The sequence below is a fragment of the Genypterus blacodes genome, unplaced genomic scaffold, assembly GCF_046128005.1.
Source record: "Genypterus blacodes isolate CSIRO-AG114 ecotype Tasmania unplaced genomic scaffold, CSIRO-AGI_Gbla_v1 ptg000032l_1, whole genome shotgun sequence".
Lineage (NCBI taxonomy): Eukaryota > Metazoa > Chordata > Actinopteri > Ophidiiformes > Ophidiidae > Genypterus > Genypterus blacodes.
Window position 1 is genome coordinate 2,618,304 of NW_027466845.1, and position 14,282 is coordinate 2,632,585.

The following is a 14,282-nucleotide window of genomic DNA, read 5'->3' on the forward strand; positions in this document are numbered from 1 at the left end:
CCATCTTAAGCACATGATGGAACAAAACTGTTTATTTATGAGGCCGCTGGTTACTGATGTCCCACTTTGACGTCAGACGCAGGTTAGTCATTACTGAAGACAATAACATGGTTCCCACGGCAACATTTAGAACCTCATAGCTATGAAGCAGAGTTTTAATACCCCTGCAAATTATTAATCAGGACAGGAAACTACACAAGTAACTGCTGATTCCACATTCCTGTCTACAGGAGGGTCCTAGCCTCGGCGAACCCTCACGTCTACAGATGACAAAAAGGGGTCAGAGGTGAGCTGGGGGGCTCAAAGGTGGGGCGGCTTACCTGTCCATCAGTCCCGATAGAGCCTCCGCAGTCGCTGAGCAGCTCAGACATGTCGTAGTAGTTGGTGAACTCCCACAGGCAGGCGTCCAAGTTGAGGTTCCTGTAGAATCGCAGTGTGCTGGAGCCTCTGAGCGGGCTGCTGTATTGGTACGGCGCCGTCTCACCAATCACCTCTGGATTCTTCGTAGCGTCCGTCAGGAAACCATGGCGAGTCTTGACCTCTGAGTAGTCCAGTAAATTGGAGCAACGATGGTTGCCAACACGGGTGCCATCGGGGCTGAGCGTGAGCTCAAAGTTAGACAGTGGACGGGTAGACACCACGGGCAACATACCTGAGGAGGGACAAACAGAGAGCAGGGGGACGGGGGGGGGGGGGGGGGAGTTACAGCCCAGCGGTGACAGATAACCATCAAAGCAAAACAAACCCAAGGATGTTACTCAAGTATGTAAATACTGAAATATTTGGGTTTAGTGGGACCTAATGGGTATAAAACAAAAAGTGTGTTTTCCCACTGTGGTATTTTTCCCAGAGGGGGGCAGCGAAAAATGTCCAGACACGAGGACAACAGGTTTAAGTTAAGCACAATGATGTGTAAGGTCTAGGGAAGGAGAATTTGTAATATCCACATATGAGGACGCAGGCTCTCAGGAGGTTAAACTAATTTGGTTGATGAGTGACATGAAACCACTACAGTCATTCACACTTCCAGATTTTCCCTGCTGTGCTTTCAAACACACAATCTGCTTCTTCTTCTTCAGTGATCCCTCACAGGCAGTAGAGACAGAAAATGGAGTTTGTTGTTACCGTCGATGTGCGGCATGGTGACAGTCAGCTTGATGAGATTGGGGTGGTCTGTGTCTTCTGCTCCTGTGTACCGCAGTTTGGCAGAGAAGGGCTCGGCCCCCACCGCGCCGACAACACGAGGCTGGCACATTCCTGCAACAGAACCGCAGAAAACCATCAAAACAACTTCTGCATCGGTTCCACAGGAGAGCAAAACACAGCCAACAGCTTAATGTCGTTTTTTGAAGCTGTAGAACGAGCGGCACTCACCCTCCTCCACGCTCATGGACACAATGGGACTGCTGAGCTCCAGACCTTCGTCACCATTGGAGTTCACAGCCCTGGCTGCACACTGGACCCTGGAGCCCGCCTGGAAGTACACCGAGTCTAGAGTGATGAGCTTGGACGAGGTGAAGAAGGTGTCAAAGTCCACCTCCCGCATGGGGCTGGTGACGCCGTCCGGCCCGGTGGGGGCGCTCACGAGCCATCGGTAGCGGCTCAGGGTGTTGTTGATGTGCTCGCTCACACAGATGGAGCCTGTTTTGTCATAGTCGGGGTACTTGGGGTTACAGGCCTGGAGAGGGGAACACAAATGTGTTTGTGAGCGAAATCTGCGCCAAAGCCGCCAAAGTCATTTCTTTGTGCAGATGATGAGCCCTCATGGTGGCTGATACTTTAACAAGTGTGTAGAACCGCTAACTACCCTCTCATTAAGTCCATTTACCTACTCAGAAGTGCTGATATGAGCGAAAACATCTCGCTAAATGACATCATTAGCAAGGTAAATGAGCAAATAGCATAATAAAGTGTTTAATGCTCCGTAAGCTGGGACATACAGTGACACAGATGACAGGGTATCCAGCTACGGGGACAGAGTCTCTCGTCCTGTCAACATCGTCGTAATGTAGCAGGGAGATCACTTTGGGCACGGAGGGGAAGGTAACATCTGCCATGCTGTGAGTCTCTTCGATGTAGATGATGGCTTTACTCATCTGTTGATTGACAAGCAGATTGAAAAGTGAGAACATTAATTAAGATCAAATTGCCCGGCAGCCTCGTCATGTGACAGCTGCTGAAGGCTCGACAGGTAAATTGCCAATTTGTCTCAATTTTCCACCTTTGTCTCCGCCACCATGTTCTCGTCGGGCTTCAGGTGAACGGTGAACGCCTCCCTCATCTCCCTGACGCCATCGAACAGGATCTCTATCTCCACATAGTGCTCGGCGTCGCCCTCTTTGAAGACGATTTCTGAGGGGAAAAAAATAGCAAATTCTGGTATGATTCATCACCGCAGATTAAACGACGGATGAAAGTCGTGTGAATTATTGCTGCCTACCCTCAGATATGGGATGGTAGTCTTCCCCTGAGGTGGCAGATCCATCTTTTGTGTGAACCCGGACAACGGAAACCTTTGATGCGTCTCCAATACGCAGCACTGGGATCTTCACCACTGATACTTGGCCGCTTTCCTTTGGTTCATTCACACTGAATTTGGTTTCTCCAAACCTAATAATGGCCTCTGAGGAAATACAGCATGCGTTTAAATCATGAGGAAGACTTGTTTGTAAAATCACAGCGTGTCATCAATGAATTTTCATTATTAATACAGAGATTATTTCATATTCTTACTGTCTGCATCATCTTTGATCTTAATGAGAGTCTCGCTCTGTCCTCCAATAGACGCTCCGAACGGAGAGTCGCTCTTGGGGCTTCCCAAGACAAGACGGAGCTCCTCTTCTTCTTCTTCATGTTCTGTGTCGTCTACGAGCTCCAACACGCACGGCTTCTCGATCTCCCCTGTGCACAAGAAGAAGGGGAGAGACATGTTGGGCAGGGGGGAAAATATGAAAAAAATAAAATAAAATAAAATAAAATAAAATAAAATAAAATAAAATAAAATAAAATAAAATAAAATAAAATAAAATAAAATAAAATGAGATAAAATAAAGTGTGCAAGTACTCCACCTGGTAAGAAGGTGATGATGGAAGCATCTGTGTTGGGCCTCTCATTGAAGTCCATCATGACCTGTGCAGTTCCCTGTCTGCTGTAGCAGCGCACTGTGGACTTGTAGCTGATATCACCGCTGCGGTACACAGTCACTGTGATATGTCCCACATTCTCTTCCCCCACATACACAGCATCACGGAATTGGACCTTTGGCACTACGAAGAAATTAACCCAGAAATCAGAAATCATGACCACGACTCACCCACCAGATTGCATATGCAACAACAAGTGTGTGTGTGTGTGAGATGAGATTTGAACTCACGGTCTGAAACTGAGTCGTTGATGAGGATGGTGGACTTGCTCGGCTCCCCAAGGATCCCATTCATAGGCATGCGGAGTACCAGCTCAAACCTCTCTGGCCCCTCCAGCACAGGCTGGCCCAGGTCATCCAGGATGGTGACACGGAACGTCTGCATGGTGACCCCCGGTGCAAAGTCCAGATTTCTGCTGATCCCCACATAATCCACACCAGCTGCTCCACAACACAACACAATATAGGTCAACTATGTTTGAAAGAACTGCGCTCTTATGGGATATAGTGGAAGGAACGCAAATGGACTACAGAGAGCAATCGTTTTCAACAGCAGCGCTCGGGTTTCTCCATAATTCATTTGCGAATGTCAGGCAGTCAGCGAGATGAAAGGATATCATCCATGCTGGCAAAATTACATTTTCTCTCTTTATTTATCGATGGCTATGAACTGTTGGAATTTGTTGTGTGATTAAAGAGGTGCTGCTCGGAATAAGATATCTCCCCAAGCGCCAACAGGTTATTCATTTGGCATTCTTTGAAGGGTCTGGGTATTGAGAGCTCACCCTTTGCCCGGAGGCTTTCTCATAGTACTGTACTTGTGACCCACTTATGCCTTTTAGTGTGGGCTTGCATTTCTACCATGCCGCATATGATTAGATGCTACTTATTTGAGAGTTATAATGATGCAGGCGAGCTTGGAGATGTTAAGAATCCATGTGAGTGGGCTGCCTGGGGGCAGGAGATAATGGAGGCTGCAGGGAAGGCTGGAGGAGATAGCAGCCGGTATGAAAGTCCTAAGCTCTGACTTACAACAGAACAATCAATGTGTTTTCTTAAATATCTGGCCTCATTCAGAGCACTGTGATCCTCCAGGTTCCTTACACAGCATCTCCGATTCCTGCAAGGCCCAAAAGAAAAGCCCCAACAATACCTCCAGCCACCCCCCTCACACACACACACACACTGCAACGTTTGCATTCCCCAGGTAATGCACACACCGCAAATCCAACACTGTCATCTCCCCGGGACTGTTGAGCTCCCCGAAACAAAAAGTGACAGGATGATGACTTAAGTCTATTGTTTTCTGTGGTTTACATTTGTCTCAGCACTAACTGGCGGAGCTGTCAGAGAGGAGACGGGGGACACTCACCCTCGGCAGAGACTGGATCTGTCTTCCTGGAGCGCACCGTGACAGTTCCGGCTTTGGAAAGATCGGTGCCCGTCCTCCACACCTGCACTTCCACGAAGCCGTCGCTCTCGTCCACGTGGTAGTTTGTGTTGCCAAAGTAGAAGACGGGAGCTGGAGAGAACGACGGGGGGAAGAAATGAGCGAGAGATGAGGAAAAAGGAGAAGCAGCACACAGAGGTGAAGCGCGTAATCTCGTAGCTGTCTGTTTCACAACAGGATCCTCGTTCGCCTGATGTAATTGCCAAGTTGAATCTGTAATAGCCTGCGTTCCCTGCGAGATTACCACTGATTACAGGAGAAATGAAGGAGTGTTGCTGTTGAAACACCAGCAGGCAGTCAAAACTATAATTGCAGCCCTCAAACAGCACTTTCACACTTCCTGGGATGATGTTTTGGGGTGGGTGGGTTTGGATTTCTACATCTGCATTAACAGAGGAGGAAGACCCCCGGAGGCAGGGCTGCATCTCGTCTCATTCTGGGCGAGCGCGTGTGTGTGTGTGTGTAGCTGGTTTGATGGTGACGGGCCTGAGAGGCAGACAGGAGGCCTGACAGGAGGTCTGGGGGATGTAGAGCTCGATGTGCCAGCCCGGGCCTGTCTGACTGCAATTAGTGTTTCTATGAGCTGAGATTCCACTGCAGCCAAACTCACCCACTGTTATTCCGTTTAACCCCTTCACTGCTGCTTTTCTTCCCCCCCCCCCCCAAGTATGTCTGCGGCTTAAAGGGCTCGGACCTCAGTGTGCGTGCCCCTTTGGGATCTGCAGCCAGATACTTTGACGCTGTAAGAGCTGCTTCAAAAAGCCACAGGGGATTCTGACATCATCCATTAGAGCGATACAGAAAAACCCCACACAGCCAAAAAGCTGACACAAATCCAAAAGGAGCCATTTTAGCTGTAAATTGTAAACACTCTCACAATTAAAGAAATAAATCATTCTTATGACTAATGAGAACAAGCCACCACCTAACAATAAAGAACCTTGTGCTTTTGAGAGTAGCTGCGACCAAATAATGAATAAATTAAGTGAATGGAAATGGCCATGGGCAGATTTGTCGTTTCCATGACAATGGAACACGGCACCTACGAAAAATGGGACTGTTTCTCGCCTAATTGTACGAGGTAGAGGAGCGGGGAGAACATGTGTAGCTGAGAGATAAATGAAGAGAAACAAATCTGCTTCTAACTACATGAAGATTATGTTATCAAATATCAGCTAAATGCAAGCGCAGGAAAAGGGGCGACTGACTGAATAAAGCTGTCAGTCAACAGCGCTGCCAGGCACAATTACTGATCAGGGGAAGAATGTTTATTACTTTGTACTGTAACTGTATGATTCTAAGTAATCTGAGTCTCATGTGATATTGTATATTTTGATTCTTTCCATTCTGGCAAGAACAAGCCGATATTAAAAAGATAAGAGGAACTCAGAGAGGGAACTCAGAGCGATTTGGGTCTTTTTAGACAAAGCCTTGGGATTTGTGGCTCTCTGAGCAGTCGTCTGTGGTTGAAATAATATTACCCACCTAAGTGCAGGTGAAGGACAGAAACTTTTATGCTTTAATCTTTGCTAAGAGCAAATCCAGTACAATGAGTGCTGCATCAAGAGGCGTGCAGCTGCCAGCATTTCTCCCCACAGAGACACCAAACAAAGATGGTTTTGGCTGCATTCACCGGGTCCCCATGTTGGAGGAGTAATCAGATATACCAGCCTGAGGTTGGCAGCCAGGAACTCGGGGCCCCGTTGGACCAGACCCGTAATCAGATAAGGTTTGTGCAGCAGACAAACAGTGAGCTTCAAAGGGCTACGGCCCATTAAGTGAAAGGTAAACCTCCGGCTGCTGGGATCCTCCTGCCCGGCCCGGTGCAAATCTCTAGGGCCACCCAGTCCAGCTCAGCTTACCTGGAGACATCACATCCAGACCAATGATAGAAATGGAAATAGGTAGAATGTATGTAATCTGTACATGTATACAGTAAAACGCTGTATAAAGATAGGCTTTTTATTCCTATTCATTAACAATAAGATCCCTTATTTAGTTTATTCTATAATAGATGAATGTCAGTTTAAAATACTCATTATTAATCATTCAAATTATAATTATAAACTCCCTAAAATTGGAGATAAGAGATGTCTTCAACACTTAATACTGAATGAGTTCTTTCTATATTTAACTCTGTGCCAGGGAACATTTTCTCCCTTGAATGCTCCAGTATATGCGTTTAGTGTTTGTTGTTTGTTTGCGTCGCTCTTCAATGACAAAGCCAAACACAGCGAACACCTTCGCTGCCACACACCGCCAGCCAACCTAACAGAGTAACATGAAAGAAAGGAGGCCAAAGCAGACGCGCAGGCATCCCTGAGGGGACTGTTACACTCCCACCGACTGCCTGATTTCACTTGAACTTTGCGTGACATTCCCACAGCGCTAAGTGGCTTCACTAATGGCGAGATTCAATTGAGCCCTGGCAAACACTCCTCTGCCCACTGTGTGGTACAAAAACCTCACTCTGTCTCTCTCCCTCTCCCTCTCTCTGACTTCCTCTCACTCTCTCTCTCTCTACAAAAAGCAGCTTCCTATTCAACGCAGAATAATCCACAAGGTTAATCGCTGCTGCTGCTGCTGCTGCTGCTGCTGGAAACACTCTTCCTTTTCAAAGCACGTCGCTCATTCAAGTCAGCGCACCTCCGCTTAAGTGCTGCCAACATCTGTTTATATCAGAGCGAGCATGGATCCAGGTGAGGCTTAATGACAGGGTTCAGGGTTCAGGGTTCAGCCCCTCCATTTTATTCCCATTCCGGGATACTGTACACACGCTCACACGCGCACACACACACACACTGGACCTGCACCAACTTTAAAAACAGCTCATAATCATCACCTGTAGCACCCGGCACGCAATTTACAGCCAACTGACACTCCACTATAAATACGCGAGTCAAATCCTGCTGTACAAGCATTCTCATGTTTTACAGCTCGAGCCACCCAAACATTTTCCCCCGGATGTAGAGTCGATATCAAACAGCAATTACCTCTGCAAGAAAGGACAAGTTGGTCTCTCTGTCCGCGCAGAACGCAAAGGCTGAATCAGAGGAAGCAGAGTTTGTTTGATGAGTTTGCTTTGTTACTTTTTGCAGATTTAACTCTGTAAGGTGGTAAACTGTCGAGAGTTTGCGTTCGACTATTTTCAGCAGCTCTATGGGATCAGGTGTCTCTTTGTGCCCGAGGTTTCAGCGTATGTGTGTGTTTGTGTGTGTGTGGCAATCAAGGGTAGAGACAGAGAGACAAAGAGAATAGCGAGACCAGCTATTATAGTCTGTGCTTTGATCTGTTTCATAGTGAAACAACAACCGAATGCAGAATCCGTCTGTAGCTCCTCTTGTTTGTGCTCTTTCATCATTTACATTCAGCCCGGCCCATCCGTCGTCCTCACACACAACAACTGCTCCCATCTCCAGCCCCTTCTGACCAGACTGGAACAGAGAAGCTATTTAATATGGATGGATTCACACACTCGCCCCGCAGGTCCTCTCTCCCCCCCGTTGAACAGGCAAAAACTGACCAAACCAGCAGGAATCTGGAAAACGAAGCGACCCGAGAAATGATCCCCCGGCACCTTATCAACCGTGAAATCTGCCAACTGTTTTAGCTGAGACCCAAAGCACCCAGAGAGCCCAGAGCAGCCAGAGCATTACTGCCAGGAAGTGAATCTTAGTCACTGTAGTAATGGGAAAAGTCTTGTAACGCCACACCTCTTAGGCTAACTGAGGGAACGTGTTTTCTTCCTTTTAAATTCACCGATTCACGACTAGAAATGTCAAAAATGAGATTATTCCACATTGATGAGTTGTAGATTCATACTTGGGTCTTTCAGCAGGAGCAGATTTGCCACAGAGCGCATCAGAGGAGGGATTCTGCCAATTTCACAACACATGACACACGCTTCCTAAAAATGGATCTCAAGTCAAAACACAGTGGATGCCAGCAAAATTCAGTATTTAAATATGGGAAATTGGAAGCCATGGACAAGATATCAACCATACAGAACAACAAAAACCCAAATCCACGGAGATGTGTTTACAGCTTGCAGATTCAAATGAAATTGCAGTGAAATTGGAGAAGTCTGTGTGTGTGTGTGTGTGTTTGTGTGTGTGTGTGTGTGTGTGTGTGTCATATGCTTGCGTTATTGGAGGTTCTCTCTCTGCCTAAGATCAGATTCTGAGCCCGTTTCTCTGCCATGGACGAGTCTGTGGGTTTCCATCCGCACCAAATCCTATTTTAATTAGTCTCTCATCGGGTCGAAATTGAGCTAATTAGTGAAATCAGATGGCGTCAGGTTTGGCTCCTCTCTCGCCTGGCGGCTCTGGTTATTTCTGCTCTAAAATTCACCTCTGTCGGGCAACGAACGCTATAAACAATCAGCTTGACAGATTTGGCTGACGTGGTTGAATGCACAGGCTGCACTCGTGTGTGTGTGTGTGTCTGTGTGTGTGTGTTCTCTTGCACAGGCTTGTAGTTACAACGCGTAGGTGGCCAGAGCTGTGTGTTTGCATGGAACCCTACACACACACACACACACTGATGCCCTGTGGCCCTTAATTTCATCATGCAGTGCACACACATTTTCTGTTTCTACAACGTATTTGAGCCAAGAACCTCCCGACGGAGCCCCGGCACAGACCTTTCACTGGCAGGGACAGGTGCTCGGCCACGCTGCTCGGGACCCGCCGGGGCGGCCGGGCCGGCAAGAGTGATGACAGAGAAGGATGTAATGCCCCCGTTTACCTCCCTGCTGTGTACACTGGTGCGCCGTGCAGACTCCAGTTGTACAGAGAAGAGAAAGTGGAATAGCACATGAGATTTAATACGGAGGAAGGCTCGCGGAAATGAAAGGCAGCGAGTGACGGTGCTGCCTTCTCCCCTTTCAGACAGGAGATTGGTCTTGTTCTGCTTGCCTCAGAGCGATTTGCTATTTACTTCACCATCAGTGCTCAAACAATTTCATTCCACCTCCTTCAGGGAGATATGAAGGCTGCTCTCGCCTCCACTCTTCACTTTCCTTATTTTGTACAGCAGCCAACCGAAACACCTCCAGCACCTCAGCCAAATTATCACAACACCGACTTCCACATTACATCTAGTGTGTGTGTGTGTGTGTGTGTATGTGTGTGTTTGTGTGTGTGTGTGTAGGGGCAGTCGATCAGATTTCCGATCCTCGTGTAGTTATAACACAGATAAGCCAACAGCTGCAGGTGTCGTTTCTCTCCACGTCACGCCGACTCCCGATTCGGCGATAATGACACCACACAAAGAAAGTTTCCAGAAAAGTCGTCTGCATTCTGGCCCTTTGCATCGACTCACCTTCGCTCTCTGCCAACCGATATGTATAAGGAGATTTTCATTGTCAAACCGCCAGACACACTGACATAAAGCCCCCCCGCGGCTAAGAAAACACGATTACAGATACAGGAATAAAACCCCGAGTGCACACTGAGTGTTAACGCGAGTTGTCATCCTGACTCGAGCTAATCCTGCGACGCACTGAGCCTTATTCTCTCCTGTTCCTGTGTGATAATACACCGAGCTCTTGAGGTGTAAATGCGAGCGAGGGCACGTCAGGGGAGTCGGCGGCGCCAGTACATTTCTTTTCGCATGTTTTTATAATGAATTCTCGTTTCATTGTTTCTCAGCTTTGAGATAAGCGCGACGCTTGACGCTCTGTAACGCAGGGCGTATTGTGTCCCGGTGATAAAGTGGTATCACATGAAGGTGAACACGCAATCTCACTGTAACAGGAAACTGGGCCAGAGGAGACTATACCTTAAACTATCTGCTCCCCATTTGCCTTTTGTTCTGCACAGCAAACTCCAAATCATCTTAGCTCATCTTGTGTAGGGCCTCACTAATATCTACCTTCTCTCTTTGTTTTCCTTCCGCCTGTCCCTCATCCTTCACGTCCAACTTAGACAGTCAGTCAGTCGATGTGTTTACATGCACACCAAAGTAATTTGTTGGTGTCAGCAGGCTGTGATTTGTGTCTGTGTTTCAAGGATCTCAGGGTAACAATCAATTCCTGGTCGGTGGTGAAGCGACGGCCGGGTCCTAGAGGTTCCCCGGTGCAGGTGGCAGATTCATTTAAAAACAACAAAAACAATCCAAAAAAAGCATCTCGGGGCTACGGGTGAGAGTAGAGCGGAGCGTGAGATGGTATAGTAGTAAGACCGTCGCGGTGTAGAGAGCCGAGCCGAGGTGATTTATCAATTTAACAGTCAATCTAAGTTCAGAGACAAACTGTGTCACCGGCTCAGGGTGGTGACTGGAAAGGAATGAGATGGCCAGAGAACGCAAAGGGGCCGGAATGAGTTTGGGCCCAGAGTGTGAGGATCTCAGACATCAGGAAGGAGCTCAGAAAGGAACCAGGAGGAGGAAGCTAATCGGAGCCTTCAGGGGAATACTATCATGATGGTTTCTCCCCAGAATTCTGGATTTATAGATCCAATCAGCAACTGAGGAACATTTTGGGATCTCTAAAGAGCTGGAGGACGTGGCTAAGAAGAGGAACATCTGGGCTGCTACTGGGAAATGGTGGAAAAGTGATGTGTTTATAGGCTTGTGTGTGTGTGTGTGTGTGTGTGTGTGTGTGTGTGTGTGCGCGTGTGAGTGTGTGTGTGTGTATGTGTGTGTCGGCCAGTTGTGTTTATATCTTTTCTGCAATGTTTTTTTTATAATAATGCTTCCACAATCACGTAACCACGATGTCATTTATTTTTCAACAGTTGCATAGTCAATGTCTGTTTGCCACAAAGCACTTTAGATGATGAATCTAATATCATTTGTATATCTGATCTGTTCATGTTGTACTGTACTGTGATTTAAAGTGAATTTAAAGCTGTACTAAGTCATATGTGTGCGTAGACAGACTGCTTGTTTTATGAATTTACAAAGACTGTTATTTAATAAAGAGTCAATTAAAAGGAAGCTTGTTTACACTGTTGGGCCGTGTGTCATAATGTGTTCATAACTCCAGTAGGATTCTTATCATCTCATTCCAGATTTGAGCTTATTTCATTACACTCTCTAAATGTTTTCACACTGTTGGATGTCAAACGCATCGCATCGTTTCGGCGATGAGACCGGGAGTCTCACTGTGCCATGAACGCATCACTACACCGGAGCTCCATTGGCTCCGTGGGGACTTTTATACAAGCTCTTTCTACGGCAATTGCTGTGCATTCTGGGATGGGCAGTATTATTGTGGTGTATGCGCGATCGATTGGCGAAGCAGATCTGATAAACTTCATCTTTTATTCCGCGGGCCGATTACGATTGTACCGCGGGTTGGACGTCATCAAGCCGCTTTCCTTCCGCTGTGGAAACGCACGCGCGTTTGTGTCTCCGCTGTGCGCGTGTTTCCAGTTTGGCGCCGTCGCACCGCTGACAATGATTACGTGCGTGGACTAAACCAAGACCCGTGTGGACTAAACCAAGCTCGGCACATTCACACACAAACATAAACCTCACCCCAATTGATAAATGTTTATAAATTGCAACTCTGACTTTTGAATAATTTTGTTGTAGTTTGTCAGAGTTTGTCCATATGAGCCGACCTTTAGAAAGAGACAAAACCTCTTTGAAATTAAACATGTCCCACCCGCACTCAATCAGTCATGGGTTAAACCGGCTTTATAAAATTCACCTGGAAAAGTCTGTGTTACTTTCTCCCCAGCAAGAAGACAGGAACAGGTAAGAAACAAACGCTCCTCATCCACCAAGGAGATGACAGCTAAAGGTAGGATATAATGCTCCTGATCCAACAACGAGATGACAGCAATAGGTAAGACCCAAACGCTACTTATGGGGACTGGCACATGCACAGGCTGCTGTGTCAAATTGTATCCGTATTTGTTGTTTTCCATGCAGGCCTGTGTGCCTTTAATCTTTATTTGTGTTGGGTCCATGCGTGTTGCAGTGGCTGCAGCTGCACATGCTCCAAAACTGATCCAATTGTGTTTTGGGTTCATATCTATTTATTAAAATCTTTTTGAAAAGGCAAATAGGTTTGTGCTTTTAAAGGTTTGCGCTTTCAAGGTTTGCGCTTTGAAAGGGGGAAAGAATGACGTAAGAATAGGTGCCTCCCAAAATCCAACCCCTCGTCCTCGCCGTGGGAGGTGGAAACGGGTCGAGTCCGGGTTTGAGTCCAGACAGACTGCGTTTTCATAATGCCGGGTAGCTTTGCTAGCTGTGTCTGGACTCACCTGGACACGACCTGGCTAACGGGGCTCTGGTCAAATTAGTTACTATTGCACTTCTTAATAAGCATTGAAATTGCAACACTTGTGTCCTGAAATGTCAAATTACTTGGAAGTGTCTCATTGCAGGGCGCTGTAGCAACCTCACAAACTCCAATAGTGTCGTATGGTAACACAGCCATCATGCTGATGGAAGAACCTGTGTAATGTAATCTTCCTAGATGTTTGTTATCTGGGCCTTTAAGGCTGCATGAGGCCTACAGATAAATTAACAATGGCCTCACACCATTTTGATGGAAATGGGTTTCTAATGTCACAAATGCATTTTAAGGCTTCCCCTCTAGCTCCGGTTTCAGGTTGGTTTGTGACTCACATTTTATATTAGCAAAACTTGTGATGTGAATTTGTGTGTGTCCCATAACTGTGAGCCACACTCTTCTTCACACACCTCTTGCCGGGCTCTCAGAGGAACGAACTGAACGCCAGGTAAGCTTCACGTTAACGACATTGCTTCCAAGAACTCCATGAAGCAGCAGTAACTTATTTAGATTTTACACTTCACTGAATTTTTACAGTTAAGTGGTAACTGTCATAAGATTACAAATGTACTCAAATGTTAAATATAAAGTCATAATTGGAGATCTTCCCGGCCTTGGTGTAGGTATGCACTCTGTGTCCTCTAATCCTGTCCAGACCTCTTCTCCTCTAGTGCAGCGGTCCCCAACCTAAACCCTGCTTCCATTTCCAACATCCTCTCTTTGTGATTTTCTGCAGAAACGGCGGCCAAAACAAACTGACTGGGTAGCCTGGACATAAGGAACACACTTCTGGTGTCATCGTCTCCCATTAAACCTTGATTGGACCGGCTCGTTGCAGAGACAAGCTCAGGGCTCCCACTAATTCAGCGTAATGCAAGTTGTATTTTTATGCCAGTCCTATCATTGTATTTATTTATGAATGCTGGTCCGTGAAAATATTGTCTTGGTTGGAGACCGCTGCTTTAGAGGCTTACAATCATCTAATCTAGGTCTGTTAATCAGATTATAGAGTTCCCAAGATGTTTAATCAGATTACAATCAAAGTGTCCACATGCATATTTATAGTAAGTGGCTGACGCTCTGAGGTAGTTACCCTGACAACCCTGAAAGCCGCGACGTTCCAAGGAAATGTAATAGCTCCGGTTTTAAATCGCCTCTTCCTGGAGCGACACGAACGCCCTTCCGAGTCTCTGTTGTCCATCTTATTACAAACGTGCTTCTCAGCAGCTGTCTCGGCAGTCTGAAGTCAATACCCAGAAGCAGCCAAGGTCAAACAGGTTCCTGTTGTGTTCACTCTCAGGTTGCACCGGAACGCCTCCGTTACAGTGAGAAAAACATTCCATCCACGTAAAACTCCTTCTTGCTGAAGCAGGTCAAATAAATCCACTTGAAGTTTGTCTTCCCTCCAGTCCCGCCGGAATAGAACCGCGAGGCACTTAAA

The 14,282-nt window shown here is 46.8% G+C and overlaps 1 protein-coding gene across 1 annotated transcript in view; it reads right to left on the minus strand.

Moving 5' to 3' along the window:
• frem2b (FRAS1 related extracellular matrix 2b) overlaps window positions 1–14,282 on the minus strand; it is a 51,209-nt gene that overhangs the window by 5,053 nt on the left and 31,874 nt on the right. The window contains exons 7-16 of the mRNA XM_076145900.1: window positions 4,516–4,665; window positions 3,375–3,584; window positions 3,070–3,267; window positions 2,734–2,901; window positions 2,441–2,623; window positions 2,222–2,352; window positions 1,941–2,096; window positions 1,375–1,678; window positions 1,126–1,257; window positions 321–652 (exon numbers count right to left, since the gene is read on the minus strand). Of these exons, the coding sequence (XP_076002015.1) occupies window positions 321–652; window positions 1,126–1,257; window positions 1,375–1,678; window positions 1,941–2,096; window positions 2,222–2,352; window positions 2,441–2,623; window positions 2,734–2,901; window positions 3,070–3,267; window positions 3,375–3,584; window positions 4,516–4,665 (1,964 nt within the window). The remainder of the gene's footprint in view (window positions 1–320; window positions 653–1,125; window positions 1,258–1,374; window positions 1,679–1,940; window positions 2,097–2,221; window positions 2,353–2,440; window positions 2,624–2,733; window positions 2,902–3,069; window positions 3,268–3,374; window positions 3,585–4,515; window positions 4,666–14,282) is intronic.